The sequence below is a fragment of the Mus caroli genome, chromosome 9 (genome assembly GCF_900094665.2).
Source record: "Mus caroli chromosome 9, CAROLI_EIJ_v1.1, whole genome shotgun sequence".
NCBI lineage: Eukaryota > Metazoa > Chordata > Mammalia > Rodentia > Muridae > Mus > Mus caroli.
This window is the reverse complement of record NC_034578.1, coordinates 71,183,453-71,208,359: the sequence shown is the minus strand read 5'-3', so window position 1 is coordinate 71,208,359 and position 24,907 is coordinate 71,183,453. Positions and strand designations below refer to the sequence as shown.

Here is a 24,907-nt window from a genome sequence, read left to right as displayed (position 1 = left end):
CAGCCATGCAGCAGCGAGGCCCAGAGTCCTCAGTGCCAAACACGCTGTGGGAGCACAAATATTAATCAAAATGACATCTCCAATTTTTCCCCTTCCTAATCAGGCCTAAACATCACGGGACATCCAGCAGATCAATAAGTAAAACTGGAAGCTCTCAGCACTCGATGCTTTAGCTCTGCCCTCAGCCAGGACAAGAGCCTTCCGTGCTAACCAACAATCCCTTGTGTTGGTCATCCATGAGGTGAGCATGCCCACCTTTGACCCAAGAGCATCACCCAGACATGCATCCAACCATGCCACCTGTCCCAGAAAGAAAGACAGCACACAGTTTCCGCATGAAAGCGGCACGGCAGTGTAGCTCTAGAATATGTCTTTTCTTTCCGGGCCCTTTTCCTTGATTTCCTATCCCACTGATACTCGCTATTTCCCCCTACTCTGGGCTTTGGAGGTGTGCGGGTGCTGGGAAATGTCTGACTCACTTCTGTCGATTGATTCCTTCTTTGTGTGTAGAGGAGGCTGAATACGGGAACAAAGAACACATCCAGCCATGTGTTTCAAACCCCGTTGAGTGAATTGCACAGCCACAGGCAAGGGGACAAAGGCCCAGAAAAACTCCGAGAGTAGAAAAGGCATTGTCCTCCCTCTGAGAAGGCACCACCAGCTTCAGGACCCTGTGGGATATGTGGAACAGAAAACTCAGGGCCGCTTACAGCCGGGCAGCAGCGAGGTAAGAGAGATTGAAGCTGAGAACTCAGGCCCCCAGCCACTGAGGCCCAGCAACATTACTTACTACTCATCCACAATTCGCTAGCTCATTTAGCTATGGGCTAGGCGCATCCGTGAGCAGGATTATTCTATTTCTTAGGCTCCTCTTAAACGGTTTTGGTCTTAGCCAGGATTTTCTGCTTCCTAACATCATGAAAATACACATGAAAAAAAAGAAAATCTTTCTGACTCCAGATTTTTTTTTCTCATTTTAGTAGAAGAAGAAGAAATTATAAGTATGATAAAGAAGATGGTACCACCTTAGCCCAGCCTGATTGTCAGCTTGGGAAGAAAAAGATGCCCTTTAAATGTTAAGCAAATGGGGCTGAAGAGATGGCTCAGATGTTAGGAGCCCTGCCTGCTCTTCCAGAGGACCTGGGTTTGATTCTCAGCACTCCATGGCAGCTCAAAACCTTGTATAAGACTAGTTCCATAGGCTCTGACATCCACAGACATGTGGTAGTACACTGATGTATATGAAGGCAAAATACTCATATTCATAAAACTAAATATATAAATATATATATATATATGCAAAAACAAAGGAAACCCTTAACCCCACCCCCAAAACAAGGAATAAGGAATTAAAGACAACACTCCAGAAAACTGATACCAGGCACAAGGCTAAACGAAATGAAGTAAACTTAGTTTAAAGGAAGTCAGAGGTCCTGATGGTCATTAGAATTGAACTTGGAAAAAGTGAGAAACATGTCACCCATATGAAAACTCAGATAAAGATATAAGTAACACTACTTAGATTGAGTTGTATTTTTAGCAATACCAACACAGGTAAATAACCTCATTCAGAACAAACACTCCACAGGTTCATTTGGCAGGAAATTATTTGATATATTTGATATTGATTATATGCTGTAATTTGACACAACAATGCTTCTATAGAAACAGTGTTCATAGCCAATTCTAGGAGACACATGAGTTCTAATATGTTCCGTCAGTGACGGCCACACACTGATCATTGTCCATCAGACAGCACAGACCAACTGTTCCTACCTCCTGTATCCATCCTGTCCCATGCTCAGTGAGACTGATGCTGAGAACCAGATCTTTACCTCTGACGTCTAGTGGGATTAAATAAGGAAGGTGATTGTAAGGGGATGACTTCAGTGCTCTTTCTCCTTGCACCTTGCATGTCTGGTTAGAGCATCCTCTGGACTTCCTGGTTTTCAGTTGAATTCCATTTTTTTTTCTACTTCAGTTATCAGGGCAGGAAGAGAGAGAGAGAGAGAGAGAGAGAGAGAGAGAGAGAGAGAGAGAGAGAGAGGGGAGAGAGAAGAGAAGAGAAGAGAGAAGAGAGAAGAAGAGAGAAGAGAGAAGAGAGAAGAGAGAAGAGAGAAGAGAGAAGAGAGAAGAGATCCCTGATGGTGCCACACCCACGTGATAGGGGAACTCATCTCTCACTCCCTCATTCCCAGCCTGCTCCCTCACCCATCTCACACATTTGAAAATATTCCCTTTGTGAATTTCTCCTCATTTGATAAGTATGAGTTGAATTCATCTTCCTGCTAGAACTATGATTGGAATATAATACAGGCATCTGTTTATTGACATGCGACCGTGTATCACAGTAAGAAGCTAGAGAGAATTTATAGCATGTATGTTATGATAGTGAGGTAGAAGTGTTTGTTTCAGCATATGTAGTAGAACCATGAACCTTTGTAAGTGACAATATCATTTGTTCTCAACTTTATTATCTATGAAAATTAGGTTTGGTCACCAAGTATCCACACTGAAATGTAAAAACTTTATACAAGTAAGTACTTGTGTTTTACAGGCAAGGGCTTGACAAGGGGAGTTCAAATGTGCTATAGTCTGTGGTGATGATGATGATGGCTTAGTTAATATTACTAATGACTTACTGATGTTTTTCCAATATAAGAGATATTATCTGATATAATCCCGTATGGTTATATCTACTCCACAGACAAGTGAACTGACTTGCAGGCAAGCCATGTCATTTGCCCATGGCCATAAAGTTCTTCCCTAACAGATCCTGGAGGCAGTCAATGCTTTAGAGTCTCTTCTACCCACCATATTTAACTATCTCTCAGATCCATAGATTACACACAGATTTTTAAAATTTTCCAAATTTGAGTTGAAAAGATGGCTCAGTAGTTCAGAGCATTGGCTGCTCTTGCAGAGGGCCTGATTACAATTTCCAGCATCCATGTGGTAGCTTACAACTATACCTTCAACCCCTGGGAATATAATGCCCTCCTCTGGCCTCCTCCAGCACTAAGCACACAATATGCACAAGCATATACATAGAGAGAAAACTGCAATTACTTTGGCAAAGTATAAGTCCGAACTACATTAGGAACTACCCAGTTTGTAAACAACACCCAACACAAACCACCACGGTTTGATCAATAATAGCAGTACAGTAGATTCTTTCCGGGCCCTTTTCCTTGATTTCCTATCCCACTGATACCAAGAGACCCCCCTCTAACACATAGTCAGTAATTACACCTCCCTTATTTGGTATGTTCCCAGACCTTTCTGAAATGTATTATTCTGTCTTCAGACCTCTAATCAAACTTGAAAGGAAAAAAGAAAACCCCTTCAGCGTTCCAAACCCACAAGCTCTATGGTGCAGAATCAAAAAAGTTCAGTTGAACTGCTTAGTCTTCAGTTTCCCTGACTCAAGTTTTGTTGGAGTTTTTATAATTAATTATATTCCATTATTACTGATCATCAATTAGCTCAAAATGTTGCTGAGTTGGTGACTATGCTGAAGAAGGCAGAATTTAATGATAATTTGAGACCAGTAGGACACTAAATTTCTCTCTTGTTAATAATTAAAGTAGATAACTTATGTTTTTATTTATAGCTTCCAGAAATATCCGGCTCATTCCTGAGCGCTGCCCTGTCAGCTAATCATCAGCTGGTCAGGATCTGACTTAGGCCACTGTGTTTTATTTCCTATACTTCCACTGAAGCTATAAATGTAGCCCAAACCAAAAGGTAATACAACTGAGGTCATTGCTGAGTGAGTTGTAGAACTTTCCTTCTAGACAAAAGCGTGCACACCACAGACAAAGTAAAAACGGTGTTCACCTTTCTGCTTACCTGTTTCAATTTCCCAGATGTAGACAGAGTCATCTGTACAACCAACAATGAGAAAGTTCTCGACTGGATGCCATCTGATCATCCTCACAGGGAAAAGGTGCTTCCGAGCACGCAAGAGGCACCGTCTCCCTTCCAGGTGAAGGAGAGTCACGGAATGGTCACCACACACACAGCAGAGGATCTGACCATCACTTCGCTGTAGAGACACAATAGGCTTACTTAAGTGAGAAGTCCCATGCTACCTTGATGAGGGAGTTAACACTCCCTGCACAGTTCTGCCCGGGCTAGTTACAGGAGTGCATTTCTGCATTGCACAGAACGTCGTGGGACAATTATGGATCAACTGTAGACACAGAGCAGAGTTTAAGCTCACCAACCCAACAGAAAGGTCAGGCTGAAGTGAAGGGGAAAGGGAGCAGCCAGATCCTCTTGTAAGATAGAGAAAGGTTCCATTACTCAGCAAATTCAGCAGGCAGTGCTGATGTCGGAAACAGCACAAAACACAATAAACCCCAGAACTCATTTGTCACCACAAAAAGAAGCTATTTGTGGACACAAACTTAGGCCCAAGGGTATTGAGAGCTGAGATTTTCCACTTAAAGCCTCAAAATGTGATTTGGTGCAGTTCCCAGAACTCCAGATTCTAATCCAAACAGGAAACTTAGTGTAGACACAATCTAAAACAGGGCAGCATTAGATGTTCCTGCTGAAGGTGTTCCCTCAAATACGCAAGGACATAAGGAGGTTCATAGAATGGCACTCCTAAAGATGGTTGCTAAGGTCATCAGTGGTCAGCTTTACCACCCAACCAACCTAGGCAACTAATAAATAAAATGAAAAAAAAATAAACAATTTTAATAAGTGACCCAGGGTAGAGTAATAAAGGACACCTTTCCAGCATGCACATAGCCCCAAACTCAATCTTTAGCACCATATACAGGACTTCTGAGCCAACTAGAATGACAGCTCAAGGGGAACTGATGGTTAATCACTCTGTGGGGCTTTGGACAGCACGGTTTTTTTTCCCAATTCTAAGGAGACTAAAGAAATCCTAAGGAGAAAAAATAATCACAAAATAGTAGTTGTGATACAGATGGAGCCTAGACTTCAGAATGGGTCAGGTGTCATGGCTCTCCAGACACTCTATCTTGTAAAGCACAGTATATTCCACAGCTTCTAGAATATCTGGCTCCAGGTTATGGAGAAAAACACACACATGCACAAACAAACATACCCAGACATGCAAACATATGCACACACAGGCACACGTTTACACATATACAACACACACATGCACCACATACACAAACACACACATACCACACCATATACACAAACCCAGCACAGACACACACACACACACACACACCACATACTATACATACACAGTCATAAGAATGCAAATCATATGACCATGAGTGAGCCTACATTATATGACCCACACCAGCTCAATCCAACACTGAATCCTAAACTCTTGAAGATGAAATAACTAATAGAAAAAGAGATGGAGTATGTGTGTTGGGGGGGGGGATATAGAATAACCTATAAGAGTAGGAGAGAGCCTTGGAATAAAATATATTTGACAATATTCCAGCTGTCCACATGGAAGTTTCCAGAGCAGCATATCAGCGTTTAACCCTTTGTGACCGAGAAACATGTTTAATGTCTTATCACCAAAATACAGAATCAGTTTCTCCAAGTTTACCTCTGTGGAGATGATTTTATAAGCCAATGTAACTTAGCAAGAACCTTGACACATACTTTTCCCTCTACTATCTGGCTCACATTTTAACATTTAACTCTTTGTGAACTGGACTTAAGTTAACATATCACGAGAAGATAGGAGCTATCACAATGTCATTTCTCCTAACAAGGTAGATGGCGTTCATAAATCTAACATTTACCAAATGCTCACTCAGTACTCACTAAGGAAATAAAAGTTACATCTGTATTTATATATTCCTAATTCTTTGACTTGTTTTTGCATAATCTTTGAATTTACTTTAAAATTCCATACTAAAAATTAAGACAGAACTAGGGATGAAAAAAAAACAACTATGACTCTGTGGGTAACTAACAGAATTTTTATAAAGCTATAAGTGGCCAAATAATTTACTTTAAAAACATCATTTGTGTGACCCATTATAGTAAAACTAAAATTCACATTGCAAAGTTAAGGGCAAACTTGGCAGAAGTAGCTGGCTAACTATGGGCCGACCGCGTGAATATTTGTTCTTTGTCTTTGGTTTGATTACTTCTGGGAACACAGGCTTTGTTGCCGTTTGCTTGTTTATATCACGTGCTGGTCTCCACTCTTCCTGTTCACTTACCTTCAAGGTCTCTGGTGACATCAATAGTCTTGTTACTGGACCAGCTTCCAAAAAGAACGTGTGCAGAATTTCCTCGGTAAAAATATCCCAGAGGATCACATAGGAGCCTCGGTCCCCAGACACCATCCAACTTTGGTCTAACTTTGAAGCAAGACTGTGAGGGTAAAGTAATGAAGTCACACTCTGGTGATGGCCTCTGAGAAGGGTGTGGCACGGGGAATCTGGAAAGTGGTCAGACACCAAACAGCACAGTTATTTTTCAGGTCATGCATTTTTAACATAGACACAGCTGGCCGAGAAGATTATCGAGCAGCCTAAGTAAAATCATCTCACAAAGCAAACGTTCTCATCAGAAGCTGGACAAAGCTTTAAGTGAGGCAGAAAGCTCAGTTGTTCAAGTCTTCTGTTTGCTGATGGCTGTTGACATTCTACAACATGAGGGGACCAGTCACACGCTCCCTCTTCACGTAGACAGCCAAGTTAAATTTAACAGAAAAGAAAAACAAATGTCACAGGACGTTTTGCTACAAAAGATGTTTGAAATGATCAAGTTCTACCTCTTTTTCATTGTTTACAGGTAAAGTATCCCAGGCTGGAATAGGTCATTCAACTCCTTGTGTCAAAAGATGGCCACAGTGTTTAATCTTAGCTTCTTGAGGAATCGTCCCCTTTACCTGTAAATCAATCTCTTTCTACATGTGCTGCCACAGACATGGACACATCGATCCTTTTGCTCCTTTCTTCTGACTCACACATTCTAAGTACCTCTGTAAGATACAGGAAATAGCCACTACCCTTGCTTGGGACAGACTGTTGAGTGAAATGAATATATTCTCAGCACATGCCTGGCACCTGAGAAAAATGTTCACACTTGGCCATGTGAATACCTGGGCACATGGCCTTTCAGACACTATCTGAAGTAGAACTGATCCTACTGGTAACCTGCTTCTCATGCCTCTGGCCCCTGCTGCTCCCTCCACAGCTATCTACATTCTCCCCATTAGAGAAGACCATTTGCCAGTCTTTTTATTCAAACTGAAAAGGAATCTCCAAGTTCGTTTATTGTGCTTTGTTTCCTTTTCTGGCCTCAGCAAGCAAAAATGAATGTCAGCTCAGAAGCTGTCTGTCAAGTGTAAATTTCTGTTTATTTTCTTGATATTAGGATAAGTTGGTCCAGATTAAAATGTCTACAGTCACCATTTTCTCTGACTTTTCATGGCAGCTGTTTACCTACTTATTATCTCTTCCAGCATCCTTGCCGGTTACTGCTCAGCTGTCAATCACAGAATCAGTGAGTAGGTAAAGTGTGCTGAAAAATCAGAACAGGGACTGGAAGAGGATGCTAGAATTGAAAAAGATGATTATGAAAAAGGAAAACAAAACAAAACATGGAAATTTAGGATGTATAAAGCCCTAGGTTTGATCCCCAGCACTGTAGGGGGAGAAAATAGAAGCTTATTTGTAAGATTTCAGAGTGAAATGCTTATCTAGCATGTATGAGGCCCTAAGTAGAACACCCACCCACCCTCCAACCCCCCACAAAAGAAAAAACAAAACAAGACCCAAAAGCATACAATTTTAACTATATATTCTAAAATCTCCATACCCTTCTATCTTCCCTCCCCTTATGACAACTCATTGTATGACACTTGTCACAATGCAGAGATGAATAAGAACACAGACTTCATTAATAAGGCAATACAAATAAATACAGGAAGATGCCATTGAATTCCTCATTAGTAAAGATTTAAATGTTTAAAAATGTAAAAGGTAGTCAATATTTAGGAGAACACTTGTGATTTCACAGATTATTATTGGATATTCTTGTATATACTGAGATAAGTCCTTTATAAGAGCATTTAGATAGCTTAATTTCCAAAATCAAAATCACAAACTAATATTGATGTAGTCATTCCAGGATAATCAATTCCAAATCTTCCATAGTAGCTAAAGGCTGGAAAACCTAAGCACTGTAAACAGAAAGGTTTTCAACTTAAATTTTGATTATTATCTGTTATTTAAAATGACATATGAATTTACATATTATGAATAATGAGTGAGCACCAAAACTATCTTATAAAAATAATAAGTTAGCATGGCACTGATTTCACTAATGTAATTAAACATTGCACACAGTGTGCTGGGGTGTGTGTGTGTGTGTGTGTGTGTGCTCACACATCCACATAGACACATACATAGACACACATACAGTTTCAGGAAGTACAGAAACGACTATGCACAGTGGCCTTTGGTAAAAGCTAACGCTGAAATTAAAGTAGGGAGCGAGACTTCTGGTGGAACAATACAACTCTCTGATTGAGTCTTCACAAATCCCACGTACATGCTTAATTTGGTATTAAATCATGCAGAAATTTACCTGCAAATGCCAGCAAAGGTCTGAGGCCTCTGAATCATGTTTGTATAGTTCATAGAAGATCAGATAGATTAGGTGAATAGGGAGAAGAAAAATTCAGTCACCTTTCAGTAAAGAATCCCCTTCTAGAAGTCCAGCTTTGGCAGCATTCAAGGCCTTAGTGATGAAAATGGTCCCATCCTCACAGCCACAGATGAGCTTATCAAGATTTGGAATGTACTCTGATGAGGTGATGGTAGCTGTCATTCCCACCTCATCTCTGGACCCAGAGAAATGGTCTGTGATGCTCTGTGACACCATTTGATGCTTATCGAAGTTATCCTGAAGAGTCCAGGTGGTAGTTATTGGTATTTCTGAAAGGAACATGTGTACAGGGAAAAATTGGTTTATTTATTCACAATCGATATGAAAACTATGTAAAGATGTCATTTCTTTAAAAGTATGAGCCCAGTGTGAAAGTTCAGTCCCATTCAGAACATAGATAGAAAGATAGATAGATAGATAGATAGATAGATAGATAGATAGATAGATAGATAGATAGATAGATCGAGATATAGAGATATCTTAAGATGTTAAACTAAAGTTCATTTGAATTATGTTGGTTATATTTGTGCATTAGATCTACAAACTTTAATTATATCTGTTTCGGTATTGGTGTCTGTACAAGTTACTTCTCAGAAAACAAGATTAGAAACCAAAACTGTTGGGACTAAACTGATGGCTCAGCAGCTAAGAGCATGCATTGCTCTCCTAGAGGACCCAAGTTCAGTCCCCAGGACCCACATTTAGTAACTCTCAACTCCCTGTAACCTGAGCTCCAGGGAGGCTCAGACACCAATGGCTTCTGTGGGAACCTGCACTAATGTGTGCATGTTCACAACAAACACATACACATAATTAAAAATAAATGAAAAGAAATGGAAAGTGGCAAGCTGGGCATAGAGGGGCACACTTTTAATCTCGGTATTTGGGAGGAAGAAGCAGACAGATCTCTATGAGTTTGAGTTCAAAGCCAGCTTGTCTAATGAAACACAAAAGAGATGGGGGAGGGGAAACACAACTGTCTTACCTCTAGGGGAACCGTCAAACTTAGATATGGGGACATCTGGGATATGCCACAATGTTATTCTCCCCGAGACTTCACCTGAGAAAAGCACCTTGTAAAATGGCTCTTTCCGTTCATTCATGTAGCCCATGACGAAATGCAGGCTCTGCAAAACAAACCATGAGCCCGGCATAGGTCATCATTAATGTCCTGATCCCTGGGAAGACAGAAGGAAGACTGCCGGACTGAACCAAACCTTTTTAAACTATTTGGCACCGCTTCAAAAATGTCAAGTAAATTAAACAAAATAATCTGTGATTTAAAGGTAAAAGAAAACAAAGCCTATATTAAATATGCAAAATGAGATCACGGGCTAAGCTCTAGAGAGTGAGTTGCTACAAGTATCTAACCTTGTGTGTGTGTGTGTGTGTGTGTGTGTGTGTGTGTGTACTGCACACATTCCTTCATAAAAGCCTTACCAGTAAGTTCTGGGTGCATGTTTAGTTAAAAAAAAAAATCTCATCAGTAAAAAACCTCCAATGCTATGAGTTTGTGCTGTCATGGTCTTTAACTCACATGTGAAGAAAGCTAGAAAAAGGGCTTGGATTAACCATGGTAATGGACCATGGAGACAGCAATGGGCCTTGAGTGTAAGAATCTGAATCAAAATCCTGTGTGCTCATGATGATACTATGCACCAAACATGCCTATTACAGTGAAAATAGCACCAGTTAACATGCATATATACATATGTGTGTATGTACATACACATATATATATTCATACATGTAGTTCTTGGTATCCTTTTCCAGAACTATTAACCAGCTATTGGTTCTAAGAATTCATAATCAGACCTATTATAAGATTAAACCACCCAAGTTTCAAACCTTGGAACTAATCTCTCCAAATGTCAGTTTCAAAATGGCCTCCTGGTGGCAGCTGAAGTCATGAGGCGTTGTGTACGCTTGTAAATGATAAAGTTGAAATGCCTCCTAGTAACCTCCACCATCTTTATTTTAGTTTGCACACACATGCCCACCTTGGATCTACAGCCTTCTTTCATGTCAGCTGAGACTTGCAGAGTATGAGGGTCTGTTTCAAAAGACACACAAACCCATCATCGGATAGGTTCACAGAAGGAGCCAATGAGAACTCTCAATGATGCTGTAATAACAGATGGAATTTCATGGTGGGACTCCGAACACTGACCCTGACCAGCGCCGTGTTACTACTGCAGAACACTCTTTTCTAGGTTTACTGTGATCAAAGTCTTAAAATTAGATTATTCTATTTATAGTTCACTAGCCTCTAGGTATTTCTTACACTTAAAATATGATGGGAGAGGCAGAAAAAAATGGATATCTAAAGAAGGATCATTGGAACATGAACCATCTGCCTTTGTGTTCATACCTGGAGAGAAAAAACTAGATAGCTTTCCATTTTAAAAAATTCATTTATTTTATGTGTATATATGTTCACCTGCATATATAGCTGTGTACCATGTGTGTACCCTGCCTGTGGAGTTACAGATGGTTGTGAGCCACCATGTGTATGCAGGGAATTGAACCCAGGTCCTCGAGAAGAGCAGCCAGTGCTCTTGACTGCTGAGCCATCTCCCCAGCTCCAGCTTTCCAATGTTAAAACAATGCTTTATATAGCTCTCAGATTTGCTTGTTAGAGTAGAAATTTCTGAGTGACATTTGGTTTCTGTGTTGGTAAAACTTCACTGTGAAGCCAAAAGGGAGCAAACAGCAGGCTCTTCAGAAGAGCAAAAATGCCTTTCTGAGGGAACCACAGTACTGCTTGGTGACAAGGCTTCCCACTGCTCATGAAGGACTTTAGAAATGTTCCCTGATGCATGCTGTAATTTTAAAGGTGGTGGTGGTGGTTGTTGTTGTTGTTGTTGGGTTGTTTGATTGTGTGTGTGTTTGTGTGTGTGTGTTTCTGCCCTAGCGGTACTCAGGGTTCTCAGTTTTGGCTAACAGATTTTTAACCAAGGTTTTGCCGCAAAACCTTCAAGGAACATCACGGCTGTGGGCTTCCAAGAGCTCTGCTGCCTAATTAATCAAATCACGATTCCGCCCACAGCCGCATGCTTTCATGCTTGGTATGTCACTAACGGAAGGAAAGCTTTTCCTCTTCATGACACACCTTCTTGGGTAATTAACTGATGACTGAGTCTACAGGTTAAAACCTCATTTTGAATGACACCCCTGAAATAAAACAGTTACTTAGATCTCAGATGTGGTTAACTGTCAAAAGTTTAGTTAAACCAAGTAGTAAGCTCACAATTATATTCTCAACCATCTGCTGGAAACCTTAATTACAGTTGTTTGAAGAAAAAAATTTCTCATAAGAATAGCTAAGTACATGTGAAAATGATCTGGGTGTACAGTTAAGCTTTGGGGTTATTTTTTTGTTTTGTTTTTTAAAGTATAAAAACCATTTTATAAAGTTTCAGAACTGGAGTAGGCATATCAAAATGTTAAGAATATGCTGTAGAATAGATCAAAGGAAAAACATGGGATGTGCATAGTGTATGTGTATGGGAGAATCCATGAAATAAAATTTCAGTAATGGCGCATCTAGGTAAAGGGCATGTGCGTGTTAACCATCCTGCTCCTGCAAACTTCTCAACAATTGAAACATTCCCAGCTACAGTAGGCAAACAGTCAATATTTATGGTGGTGAAATCAGAATTTTAATATCGTCTTTATTTTCTCCCACACTTGTAATCTTCCTATAATGAAAAGGCATTGTAGTATCAATCAGCAATTCTTGTGGGCGGCATTTTCTCTTTGGGAGCCATTAACACTCAGAGTTGATTTTCTCATTAACAACTTGATCTGATGCTTTGATTTCATTTTTTTGCGAGGCTGAGTCTATTCCGAAGCGAGAAGCCGGTTTGAGGCCATTCTTCCTGCCTTACCTTATTTTCCTCCACAGAAGTGGAGCAGAGTAAGTGAGGGTAGACAGTTCCCTTCAGGACACCTCCGTCGGCAGGGCACGCGCATTTGGAAAGCCCACTGTGTGGGGAAAATTATAAACAAAATTCAGGGTCATTCATTTGCTTCCTTCCCCCCTCCCACTTTCAGAAGCCGGATGGCACCGGTCGAGTTTCTAAACTCCAGTTAGAAATTGTTGGGCTAATAATTACGAGTGACTTTTTGAAAGCCCCGCACCAGCTGTACAAGTTCTACATGGCTAATCTCATGCCTTCATCCCCTGCTGTGCTGTACAAAGGCAGAGGCCTTGCAGGCCCAGAGTAAATCTTCCAGTGCCAAAGTTGTTTTGTTCTGGGTTTTGATCAGGGGCCGCATGCAGAGGGTTTTCCATAATAACCCCCCCCAAGTTCATTTTCTACCTGAATGTTCTGAGCGTCGCTCCCATCTGAGCCCACCTGTTCAGCAGCTGATAGATATAACTGTGACCATCTTCTGTCCAAACAAGGATCCTGTGGGCAGCAAGCACCTCTCCACCAGCAAAGAATTGCCCGTCTCTACTAACTTCAGTCCACAGAAGGGAGAAGTCACAATAGTCATAAATCTGCAAGACAGTGTAATTGTGCATTAATAAAGGCTGGAAATAGAGTCCACCGGTAAGATTAGCAGAGAATTATGCTTATAAAGACTATGGCGATGGTGGAAGTAATGCTACAGCCTATTGCTTATTAAAAACGTACATACTGTACTCATAGATGAAAATAAAATGTAATTTTCCAATATTTCACAAGACTTAACCTTTCACGTTTAGCCCAAGATAGGTTGCAGTGGATAGAGGTATCTGGCTGGCTGATTCTACCGTGTGTCTGTTGAGCATGGAAAGCTGAATCCTACATTTTAAAATAGTTTTATTCTTCACACATGAATAGTCTCAGGATAGCACTTAAAAATCCCTTATATATAAGATGTTTGTGTAGTAGAAAGCCTTCGCTAGATTGAGTGCTTTAAGTCTTTGCAACAATATATTATTACAGCACAAGTCGACAGCCTTCTGATATCAGTTATGTGAAACATTAAAGAAAAATCAAACTGCTGTTGGATTATAACTTTGCTTTACTCTCAGAGAAATCACAGAATAGATTCATAAGAAAAGAAAAAAATGTTCCCTAAAAACATGGTAGTGACAAAACAGAAAAACAATCCAGAAATATTGTCCACCTATATTTGTAGTACATGCTATCCTTCTAAAAGTAAAATGCAGACATTGTTTTTAAAAACAATTTGAAGATTTGTTTCTATTTTTAGTAATTTGTTTTTATTTTCTGTGCATTTCTGTTTGTTTGCATGAATGCATCACATGCACAAATTCCTGAAGAGGCCCGGAGAGAACATAAGGTCCCTTGGAAAGGGAGTCTCAGGCATTTGTAAGCTGCTATGTGGGTGCCAGGAATAAAATCCAGTCCTCTGCAAAAGGAGCTGGTGCTCTGAAGCACCGTGGCAGTTCTCCAGCCCTTAGAAATGATTTTCATCATTATTTATTTGTGGCTGGTAAAACTAGAATTTATTGGTTCACGTATATTGTCATAGGGACCAAAGTAATGGAGCACACAGCAGTGAGGCAGTAAGGTATAAAAGACTAATTGTTCCATGTCTTAACACTATTACATTAAGGGTCTTTTCCTAATATTTAAACTGTATTTTCACTGTTTGACTCAACAGATAAACATTGCAATTGTACATCACTGGTACTTTCAATACCTTCCAACACTTAGAAAACACCACCAACAGGAGTCTCTCTGTGTACGGACAAAACCGTATGGTCTGACAGTTGAAGGAGTCAAGAAACTTGGATTCTTTTTCATAGACATCTTGCTTTTCCTTTAAAAGGGAAAAAATAATATGAAGTCCAGGAAGTGTCCACATAAACAAAAGACCCAGTCCTCATATACATGACAGAGCTCCTTCCTGTCATTATACAGGGGAAAGTATCCAAGGCTCCTTTTCAGTGTTTTGACCTAAACATCACTATACAAAGAAGCTATGAGCAGAAATTCCCCTAAGATTCAAGGACTTATTATTGATAATCAACCAAACACCATTCTACAAGGAGCAATAGCAAGTGGTGAGAACAGGAAGTTACTGCCTTTCGGCCAGAAAATAAAAATGTTAAAATTCAAAGCAACAACAAACCAAACCTGTAGTGGTAACGACTAAAACCGCAAGGAAACAATACAAGAGGTGCTTTGGAAAAAGACAGGCATAGACAACAATGGGCAGCAAAACCTTCTGTAAACTTTGATACTGCTGGGTAGTGCGAGGGTTTCTACAGAGTGGCAAGCAACCCAATATCTCAGATACTCAATGAAGAAATTGCCACAGACTGTGTAGGGAAGCCTAACATATACTGTGTTTCTTCTTTTGTCAGTTACTTTGATTCTGGTCTGATGGTAGGAAGCAGGTGGCCATGCCAGCATCCCCAGGAAAGTGGCCCTCCTATGTAGAGCTGTCTGTTACAGCTCCCATACCCTAGAAGAGTCCTAGTGGGAGGAGACAGAACAATGTCTATACTCACTTTTTAAATTAAAAATATAATCTTTTCCTCTCCCTACTCCTCCCCTGTGTGTGTAAATAAATCTATTTAGATTATGTATGGAGTCACGGTTGGAAGGATGCAATTCAAATGCCTCGGTGCCCACCCCTGGAAAGATACCATTTAAACCTTAAACTGTGAACATGCATCAACTCTCATGGTTTGAAATTTTCAATGAATAGTGATTGAAATAATAATAATAATAATAATAATAATAATAATAATAAAAAGAGTGGTTTCCAAGCCAACCTGAATGCTGTTGATGGACGAGGAGAGATCCCATACTTTGAGCTCGCCAGTTACGGACACAACCAAGAGAGAATCTTCTGTGAAAAGAAGGGAGGTCACATATGAGCTGGGGGCCAGTGGACTCGCATGTTTTCAGTATTACCTCATAGTTACTCAAAGACTGCACAGGTCTGAGTCAGCAGGATATACTCAGCTTTGATTTTTGTTAAGGGAATGATTTCATTCCAGGTTCTGCCCTATGTATGTGCAGAATACAGCTAAAAGAAGAGCCATGGCGTCTGTCAGGCAATGGTTGTGCTGAACCTGTTACAGGTGGGAATGGAGAAGCAATTCGCATTTTACTTGGGCATTACCAACTACAGAAACAGAGTTTCAGTGGTATATCCAGGAAAAGTGCCCCACACCTACACACACAGAGAGAGAGAGAGAGAGAGAGACAGACAGACAGACAGACAGACAAAAGGAAAGAAGGAGAAGATCAGGGGAAGAGGAAGGAAAGCCAGAGATAGAACACACAAACAGCCCAACTGCCTGTCCCTCTCAGCAAGCAGAACTGAGAACTGGGTCATAGAAACAGATTCTCTTTTGCGTGTCTCCACCTCCTGCTGGCTTCCTAATACCTTGACCCGCTGGTGGAGGAGATCTGGGTTTCCCCCTGCCATGGCTTTAAAAGCTGCCCCCAGGACAAGGAGAACACTAACAGTGATCTCAACTCTAGCTTGACAGTTTCAGTAGTATCTAACCAGCCGCTGCACCATCTTAGACGCCAAGACGCCCACCGTTACCTTGAATTCTCACGGAGTGAACGATGCACATGCATTTCATCCAGTCGGGAGACTGTAAAGAGGTAAAGGTGTGCAGGACAGCCAGAGTTCCAGCATCAAGGACGAGAACATCTTGATATTCCCCACAGCACAGCAGCCAGCCCTCGCCAGTCATCCGGAAGGAGCAGTGGTAGTACTATGGGATGGAATTCCAAGAACAGCACCTCAGAGATGGATAGCATTAACACCCTTCTAGCTGTGTAAAGACCTCGCCCTTGAATTCCAGTCACCCTCTCCTCAGTGAGCCCTCTGATCTAGGCAACACCTCAAATTCCCTTCATGAACCCCAGACTCTTGTCATGTTGACTTTCCAGCTTAGCTTCAACCACACCCCATCCCCCAGGTAAAAGGAGAGTTCTTTTTAAAAGAAACACTATAAGTCATGGGACAGTGATAGGTATATTATTTCTGCAATGTTATTCAGAGCTAAACAGTAACAACCTGCGTTCTCCACTCCAGTAGTACTGCTAAAAATTGGTAAGAAATGAAAGCATTTCAAAAGTACTGGGGAAGTATTCTTGTACCAAATACATTTTGGAAGTATTTTCTATTAGAGAGCAGGTTATACATTCTACTTCAACCCTGAGCTCTGCATCTGGGTTCTGACCCCAAGACAAGAGGAGAGAGTGGGTGAGTGTTGCCATATGAGGTACCAGCAGCATGAACAATGGGAAAAATATAAAGACATATGGGTGGTGAAATTACCCCTTCATTTTTAATCTGTCCATCATAATCCAGAAGCTACTTAAAAATCAGAAAGTATGGCTAAGATAAAGCTCAGGTGAGGCCCTGGCTTCCACCTCTGATACTGGGGGAAACAGAAAGCCCCGTAATTGGAAAAATGATAATAGAAATTATAACTAGGCTTCTTTAACATTTACAAGTTACGAAAAAAAAAGGAACAAATAAACCCACCAGAAGAACTGGTTAAGATTTTAAAACATGACATGAGCTTTACTGTTTTCTTGAGAGTTTTACCCTTTTAATTATGGGCATGTGTGCATCAATGTAGGGTCGGGTATGTGCACATGAGTGCACCGCCTGAAGCAGGTAGTACAGGGTAGGGCATCTCCTCGGGGCTGCTGTTAGAGGCAGGATTCCTATGCTAGGAACCAAATTCTGGTCCTCTGGAAGAATAGTGAATGCTCTTAAGCCCTAAACCATCTCTCCAGACCCAGAAGAAAGTCTCATGTTTTATAAAAAAAAAACACATCCATCATTAAAGCCAAATCTTCCCATGTACTTGTGGATATTTTGTGTCACCTAGGAAATGTGAAACAATATAAAAATCATTTTTTTTAGAAAGATAAGAATCAAAAATGAAATAACCAGGAACAAATGCTGTGGAACAATGTCTTTAGACTGAGAGGAAGGCCAAGATAACAGACAATTACTGGGGATATTTTTCTCACCATTGGGAAAAAAAAGAAAATGCAAGAAAAGAATATTCTTCAAAGATACTAAGTGCTCAGATAGATAGAACACAATATGTAGTTACTGTTTGGGCATCTCACGTGTCCTGAGGGGAGCGCACTTACACAGATGGCAGTGTGCCTGTAAGGAAGGGTGGTCTTCTCCACACACTGGCCGCTGCTCACATTCCACATACACATCTCCCTGGAACAGAACACTCCACATTATTCTCTCCCATTTCCACACAATTGGCTGGAATAATTTTTGTGCCTCCAAGTTTTTCTTTAGTGATGCATTTAGGCGCAACCTGATCACGCATGTAGTTTTTTTTGTTACAGATTACTGGGCAGGAAAATGCTGCGGTCATTAGCAAGGTTGACACAGAATCTCTGTATCATTTTGTGTGGGTAATGACACCCTGCATCCAGCCTTCAAGCCTTGTTTTAGGACCATCCTGGCTGAGAACAATGTGGGGACTCAGCCATTGTGACCTTCAAGAGGGACAGGACTATGGTCTCTCCAGGACTTTCCTTGGAAATAGCATCATTCAAAAACATTCTTCATTGAGCTTAAACGACATATTCTGAGGAGGACACACATCATATCTGTCTGCAGGATCTCCCCTCTCTCTGTCTCTCTGCTCGGTCTGTCTCTGTTTGTCTCTTTGTCTCTGTCTCTTTGTCTCTGTCTCTTTGTCTCTGTCTCTTTGTCTCTGTCTCTGTCTCTCTCTCTCTCTCTCTCTCTCTCTCTCCTCTCTCATGAAAACAAACAGCACCACCAAGAGGCCTCATTTGGTCCAACAGTGATCCAGTTTCTTTCTTTGATGTTTTTTTCCACTCATGATTTAAAATCCTGAAATAAACAAGCCTTAACTTGATATTTGAAAAAGGCCTCATTATTTGTTTTAGGACTTCTTGTTTTAATTCATGTTATGACGATATGGACACAGTCTGTACAATGAAGCTGTGAAATGCGCCAGGTAATTTAAACCTAGGGGATTTCTGTTCAGTAAACCAAGGCAGCCAAATCAGTGTTGCATAATAGCATAACAGTCTTTGGTTTTAGACACTTCAATACAGAAGATGTGTGTGTGTGTGTGTGTGTGTGTGTGTGTGTGTGTGTGAGAGAGAGAGAGAGAGAGAGAGAGAGAGAGAGAGAGAGAGAAAGAGAGAGAGAGAGAAGAAACACAAGCTTTGTGAGTGTTGTAGGAAATGTTGCAGAGCCATCTCTCCAGACCCACAAAAAGGTTCATATTTTATAAAAAGCACACTATTAAAAGCCAAATCTCCCCATGAACTTGTGGATGTTTTGCGTCACTTAGGAAACATGAAACAATATAAAAATCATTTTAAAGATAAGATACAGAAGTGAAATAACCAGGAACAAATATTGAACAATATCTTTAGACTGAGAGGAAGGCCAAGATAACAGATAATTACTGGTAATAGTTGAGGTTAAAAAAAAAAAAACCCAAACAGATTAATGCTATTAAGCATTGCATACATTTGATGATTTCCAGGGGTTTGTTTTGATAACAGAACACTAGGAGTCAATATTCTAAACCAGTCATTCTGAAATCTGAGTGGTTTTGGTCCCCCACAATCAACCACTTTCCAGGAACCTCATTGCTACAAGGAACACACTGCTGACATCTAGTGGCCAGAGGGCAGAAGTGCCACAGCCACCTTATGTTGCACAGGTCTCCACAACACAGAATGCTCATTCCAAAATGCCATAAATGCAAGGTACACAGGTGTGCCCTAGAATCAGAAGAAAATAGTCATAGACCTTCTCTTTGTTTAACTAACTGCATCCCAAAGATTTTTCAAGGTAACCTGAAAAGACATGTAATTTTACAAGACAGGAGGAAAAACTTTGCGTGTCCACAAACACATATGACTGTGTGTTTGTATGCATGCAGAAAAAAATAAGAAGAAAGGAAATATAGACATTAAAAATATATATCCCAGAAATAAAACCACTACTAACATATCTAAAGGGGAAATGAAGGATCTAGAAATCAAAGTTAAAAAATGGAATTCTAAGTAGCCAATGGCACAAAATAACACAGTAATGTAGTTTAGCGCTGTAATTTCTGGTCCTTCCTCGTATCAATAAACACCCTAAAGTATTTAGAATACTCCAGAAATCCTCACCCCATGGCTATTATTAATTTCTTCCATGTGCTGTTTTTTTTAAACTCTTGGTTTAAAGCTGATATGTTTTGAGGTAAGTTTATTTTTAAGCTGGTATTGTTAGTAATCAGTTTTTAAAGATTTATTTTATTTTTATCTATGTGTATGGGGGGCAACAATGTATATGTGCATATGAGTGTAATGTCCATAGATCCCTGAGGAGGGTACCTGGTCCTCTGGAGTCAGTTACAGGCAGTCGTGAACCTTCATGTGGGTGCTGGAATATGAAGTTGAGTCCTCTGGAAGAGCAGTAACCATTCTTCAGTGCCACACTATCTTTTCAGACCCACATCTGGACTCTCTTTTCTTCTTTCCTATTCCCTCTGAGAGCTATCTACTCCTAATTATTTATTGCTGTCTCTGTGCTTGGTAAGCTAAGATTTCTCATCAGAGCTCAAGATTCCTATACCCACCTGCCTACAGATGCTTTCATTCGTATGGCATCTGGGAGTTCGTAAGCCTTGGGCAACACCTTCTTCCTTTGTTGGTTCTGTCAATGACTGGTCTATCCAAATGTAAGATTCCCAACCTAGTATCAGTCTCATACTTCCACAGCTGTCTACAAGTGGGCACAGGAGGATTTAAATACAGTCTCTAGGATGTAGGGATAGAAGGATAGCCAAAGACTGTGCTAGAAATACAATTTACTGGGCCCAAGGTCACCCCTATGTACTCATATCTGCAGGATTAAGGCCCAGAACTCTACACTGAGCCTTGGCAGGTAACTCTGAGATGGATCAGTCTTAAGGCCCCTCTCCTGGCAGAATTTCCATTCTGAGTTGGGACACTTACCTACCGTTCATCCACTAGTTACCAGAATGTCTCATAACATATGGATATCCTCTCTACCAATATCAAGGCTTTGTGTTCTAAAATTTTATTTACCATGTTGCATTAACTATGTAAGTTTATTAATATAAATTTTAATATTACCATATCAGCCTCATTTGGTTAGTACATGCCTGATAAGTCTTTCCCACCATTTTTCTTTTAAAATATCATTGACCTAGCCTATTATTTTTACAACCATCTTTCCCAACCTCATTTTCTTTTATGTTTTCCTTGATCTATTTTTTTTCTGATTGTCTAACAATCACTGCAGTGTAAAGCTTGGTCCTATCACATAATCAAGATTAGCATTTTTCCAAAAGTCAGTCTAACTATCTTACTGTGTGCTTTCCTTTTGCATGTGCAGAGGACAGAGGTTCACACTGGCTGTTTTCCTCAATCATGCTTCACTTTATTGTGAATGTCTCAGTGTTTGTGCGTGCCCACACATACGTGGTTGAACATGGAGAGTGGGTATACAACTCTGTGTGGGTTTTGTGTGGCTGCCACTTTTCAATTCCTGTGGGAGAGTAGGAATAAATATCATTTCCTGGGTTAAGAATGACCATCAACATGTGATCCTCCTGCCTTAGCCTACTGAGTGCTAGAGTTACAGGTGTTCGATACCACACCAGGCATGAAGTGCTTGGAGGCCAGAGGTCAACACTGGGTGTTTGTCTAGATTGCTCTCTCCTGGTCTCCCATGACATCTGGGGCTCATCAATTTGGCAAGACTGGTCAGACAGCAGCCTCCGGATCTCCTGCTGCAATATACACACCTCAGATGTGCGGTTATAGCTTTTATTATGGTTGCAGGGATTCTAACACAGGAAATCAGATTTGTGTACAAGCGCTTTAGTCACAGGTACATCTTCCCTCCACTCCTTTTCAGCTTAACAAAGGAAGGTAATGGAGATGGAGGTAAATGTAGACACCCGTCACTCACCCATTCTCAGCAGCACTCACAACGTAAGGCTGTTTGGAGAAGTCTCTTGCTCTTGCCAAACATGTCACCGAAGCCGAATGACCAAAAAGAAGTTCTTTAGCTGAAATCTAAAAATGTTGAAAGTGAGGTTTTGGTTTTTTTTAAACAACTCTAAACTCCCAGGAATAATTAATAATAATGCATTTGCATATTCTAATTACGAAAATGTTTGTGCTAAGAGAATTTATGTGCACAAGTTTCAGGTAAGCTGACACACAGTACATCATCATCCACAGACTAGGAAACCCGGAGATGAAGGGATGTGCTGTCCTCAGTTATCTGTTTTATTTGTTTGGGTTTCATCATGAAACTTAGGTGACCAGCAGACTACTTGCTCAACATTCCAGTTTTGAATATATATAAGTTGGTGCACGCGTTTCTCATGTCCAGATATCCACCCCTGCCCCATGACCCCAGCCTGTCGGGGGGGGGGGGCAAGGATTTCATGTGGCATGTGATACTGGATGCCTGTAACTCCAGCACTTGCTAGGCTAAGGCAGGAGGGTCACATGCTGGAGGCCATCCCCTGACCCAGGAATGACAAATGTCATTGGTTCTCCCAGACAAATTGAAAAGTAACATCCTCACAAAAACCTACGCCCATTTGTAACAGTTTTGCTCAGGATTGTTAAAAACGGGAATGCAACCAAGCTGCCCCTCAGTAGAATATAAACTACAGAACTGTAGGCAAACAATGGGATACAGCTGACTCTGAAAAGAAAACGAGCACCTAAGCTGAACAGACAGGTAGAGTTCTGCATGTGTTGCTTAGGTGAAAGAAGCCACCCTGGTCAAACCACTGCTGCAACACTCCAACTCTGTGACCTTTGAGTCAAGATAGAACCAGGGAAGTAAAAACATTAGTGCTCATCTAGGGTCCGGGAAAGCGGGAGACCATAGGGCACAAGGGACTTCTAGAACAATGAAATAATTCCGTATCACATGACAAATTGTGGACAAATGTCAGTTCATAAAAGCCTATATTGTGTCCATCCAGGGGCCCTAAGAAAGAATTAACTATAGTATGAGTCAGTAACCATAAGGACTCAATTGATTCAATTCAGTAACCATAAGTATACCACTTCGGGTGACATGGTGTCATGGTTAGTATTAGTCATTGTACTGGCTGGTTTGGGGTGTCAACTTGACACAGGCTGGGGTTATCATAGAGAAGGGAGCTTCAGTTGGGGAGATGCCTCCATGAGATCCAGCTGCAAGGCATTTTCTCAATTAGTGATCAAGAGGGAAAGGCCCCTTGTGGGTGGGACCAACTCTGGGTTGGTAGTCTTGGGTTCTATAAGAGAGCAGGCTGAGCAAGCCAGTAATGAACATCCCTCCATGGCCTCTGCATCAGCTCCTGCTTTCTGGCCTGCTTGAGTTCCAGTCTTGACTTCCTTGGTGATGAACAGCAGTATGGAAGTGTAATCCAAATAAACCCTTTCCTCCCCAACTTGCTTCTTGGTCATGATGTTTGTGCAGGAATAGAAACCCTGACTAAGACGGTCATTAAACATTAACTTGACACAAATCTAGAGTCACCTGGGAAGAGGGAACCTCAACTGAAGACTTGCATCAATCAGGCTGACCTGTAGGGCAAGTCTGAAGGGTATTTCTTTGATAGGTGATTGGGGTAGTAGGGCCCAACCCACTGTGGGTGGTACTGTTCCTAGGTAGATGGGCCTGGGCTATATGAGAAAGCACATAGCAAGCCATGGGAAGCAAGCTAGTAGGTAGTGTTCCTCCATAGCCTCTGTTTGAGTTCCTTCCCCAACTTTCCCCAGTAATGAACTGATACCTGGATGTATAAACTAAATAATCACTTTCCTTCACTAAGTTGTCTTTGGTCATGTCATTTATCACAGCAACAGAATCCCACTAGGACACACAGTGATGGTGGCAGACCTTGTGTGAGGGATGAGGAAACATGTACCTTCTAGGCAGGTACCTTCAGTAGATGTGATCTCGTCTTGATACTGAATTCTACTTTAGCTGCCAATTTTAAACTACTTTTTAAAATAAAGTACTGATTTTTTAAAATACCTAATTTGACTCCCTTCCTCAAAAATAATAAACTGAAATTTTCTATACAAGAAAACCAACTACACACTTATTTACAATGTCACTGTGTCACTTCCCTATGAGCATTTTGAAAGTATAGCCCTAAGTGCTTGCTCTTTTATTGTCTCATGTCTGTAATAGGAACAGACATTCCTATTTTGTGAAAAAAAAAAAAGATTCTGAAAATCAGAACTATAGAGTAGAACACACAGGAGTGAGATATGTGAGATATGGCTCAGCAGCTAAGAGTCCTTGAGAAGGATCTGAGTTTGTCTCCCAGCACCTACATGGGCTCAGACTCACTTGTAAGTCAAGTGTCAGAGGACCATGCATTCTCTAGTGGCCTCTATGAGCACCTGCACTCATGTGTGCATACTCAAGAAATAGGTACATATACACAATATGCACACATGAAAGTATTTCAAAACAAAAACAATAATTGTCTAAAGAAAATGCATAATGCCTTCTTAAATGATGAATAAACATAGTGGACCCATAAATAATTTGAAAAATGCCATGTGGATAATAAAATATCTATATTCCACATGGATCAATGCTCACCTATTTTTTGTCCAAACTATGTAACATGACCATAAGTTGGAAACCAAACATTCCTATCTAATATAATGGTTTCCTTTATATCTACCACAATCATAATTATTTTAAAAGGTCTCTTGCCATACTAAAATTTAACGATTTTAAAAAGTTTTCTAGCTTATTAATATCACTTAATAAATTCTAGCTTTACATTGTTTCTGAAGAATTCAAAAGGTTACCATTCAGAAAACAATACATCCTTGTACCTAGACACCATACCGAGGGGTTCAACCATATGACTGTCAACACTTTGCAACAGATTAAAAGCCACATCAACACCAGGTACACCACAAACACCTCTCTCCCAGGGAAAATTCACAGAAGGGTAAACATCACAAGTGAACTGCATTGCCTTGCTGAGATGGTTTGAATGAGATGGTCTTCATTAGCTCATATGCTTGAATGTTTGATCCTCAGTGAGAGGATTAGGAGGTGTGGCCTTGTAGAGATGTGTTGCTGAGGGGTGGGCTTTGAACCCTGCTCTTTCTCTTTCTGCTTCTTGCCTGTGGATCAGACAGATATAAGCTCTTAGCTATTGCTCCAGTGGCATGCCTATCTGCCTGCCTGCCTGCCTGCCTGCCTGCCTGCCTGCCTGCCTGCCTGCCTGCCTGCCTGCCTATCTGCC

General features: G+C 40.8%; 1 protein-coding gene across 4 annotated transcripts in view; it reads right to left on the bottom strand.

Moving 5' to 3' along the window:
• Positions 1-24,907, bottom strand: part of Wdr72 (WD repeat domain 72) — a 169,653-nt gene that overhangs the window by 122,587 nt on the left and 22,159 nt on the right. For 2 of the 4 annotated variants that reach the window (XM_021173138.1, XM_029482129.1), the window contains exons 3-13: positions 21,589-21,695; positions 17,745-17,823; positions 16,168-16,342; positions 15,383-15,459; positions 14,302-14,421; positions 12,966-13,147; positions 12,531-12,627; positions 9,626-9,767; positions 8,661-8,909; positions 6,183-6,403; positions 3,853-4,048 (exon numbers count right to left, since the gene is read on the bottom strand). In XM_021173138.1, the coding sequence (XP_021028797.1) occupies positions 3,853-4,048; positions 6,183-6,403; positions 8,661-8,909; positions 9,626-9,767; positions 12,531-12,627; positions 12,966-13,147; positions 14,302-14,421; positions 15,383-15,459; positions 16,168-16,342; positions 17,745-17,823; positions 21,589-21,695 (1,645 nt within the window). The remainder of the gene's footprint in view (positions 1-3,852; positions 4,049-6,182; positions 6,404-8,660; positions 8,910-9,625; positions 9,768-12,530; positions 12,628-12,965; positions 13,148-14,301; positions 14,422-15,382; positions 15,460-16,167; positions 16,343-17,744; positions 17,824-21,588; positions 21,696-24,907) is intronic. The other 2 variants (XM_029482131.1, XM_029482130.1) reach the window with 1 other exon arrangement.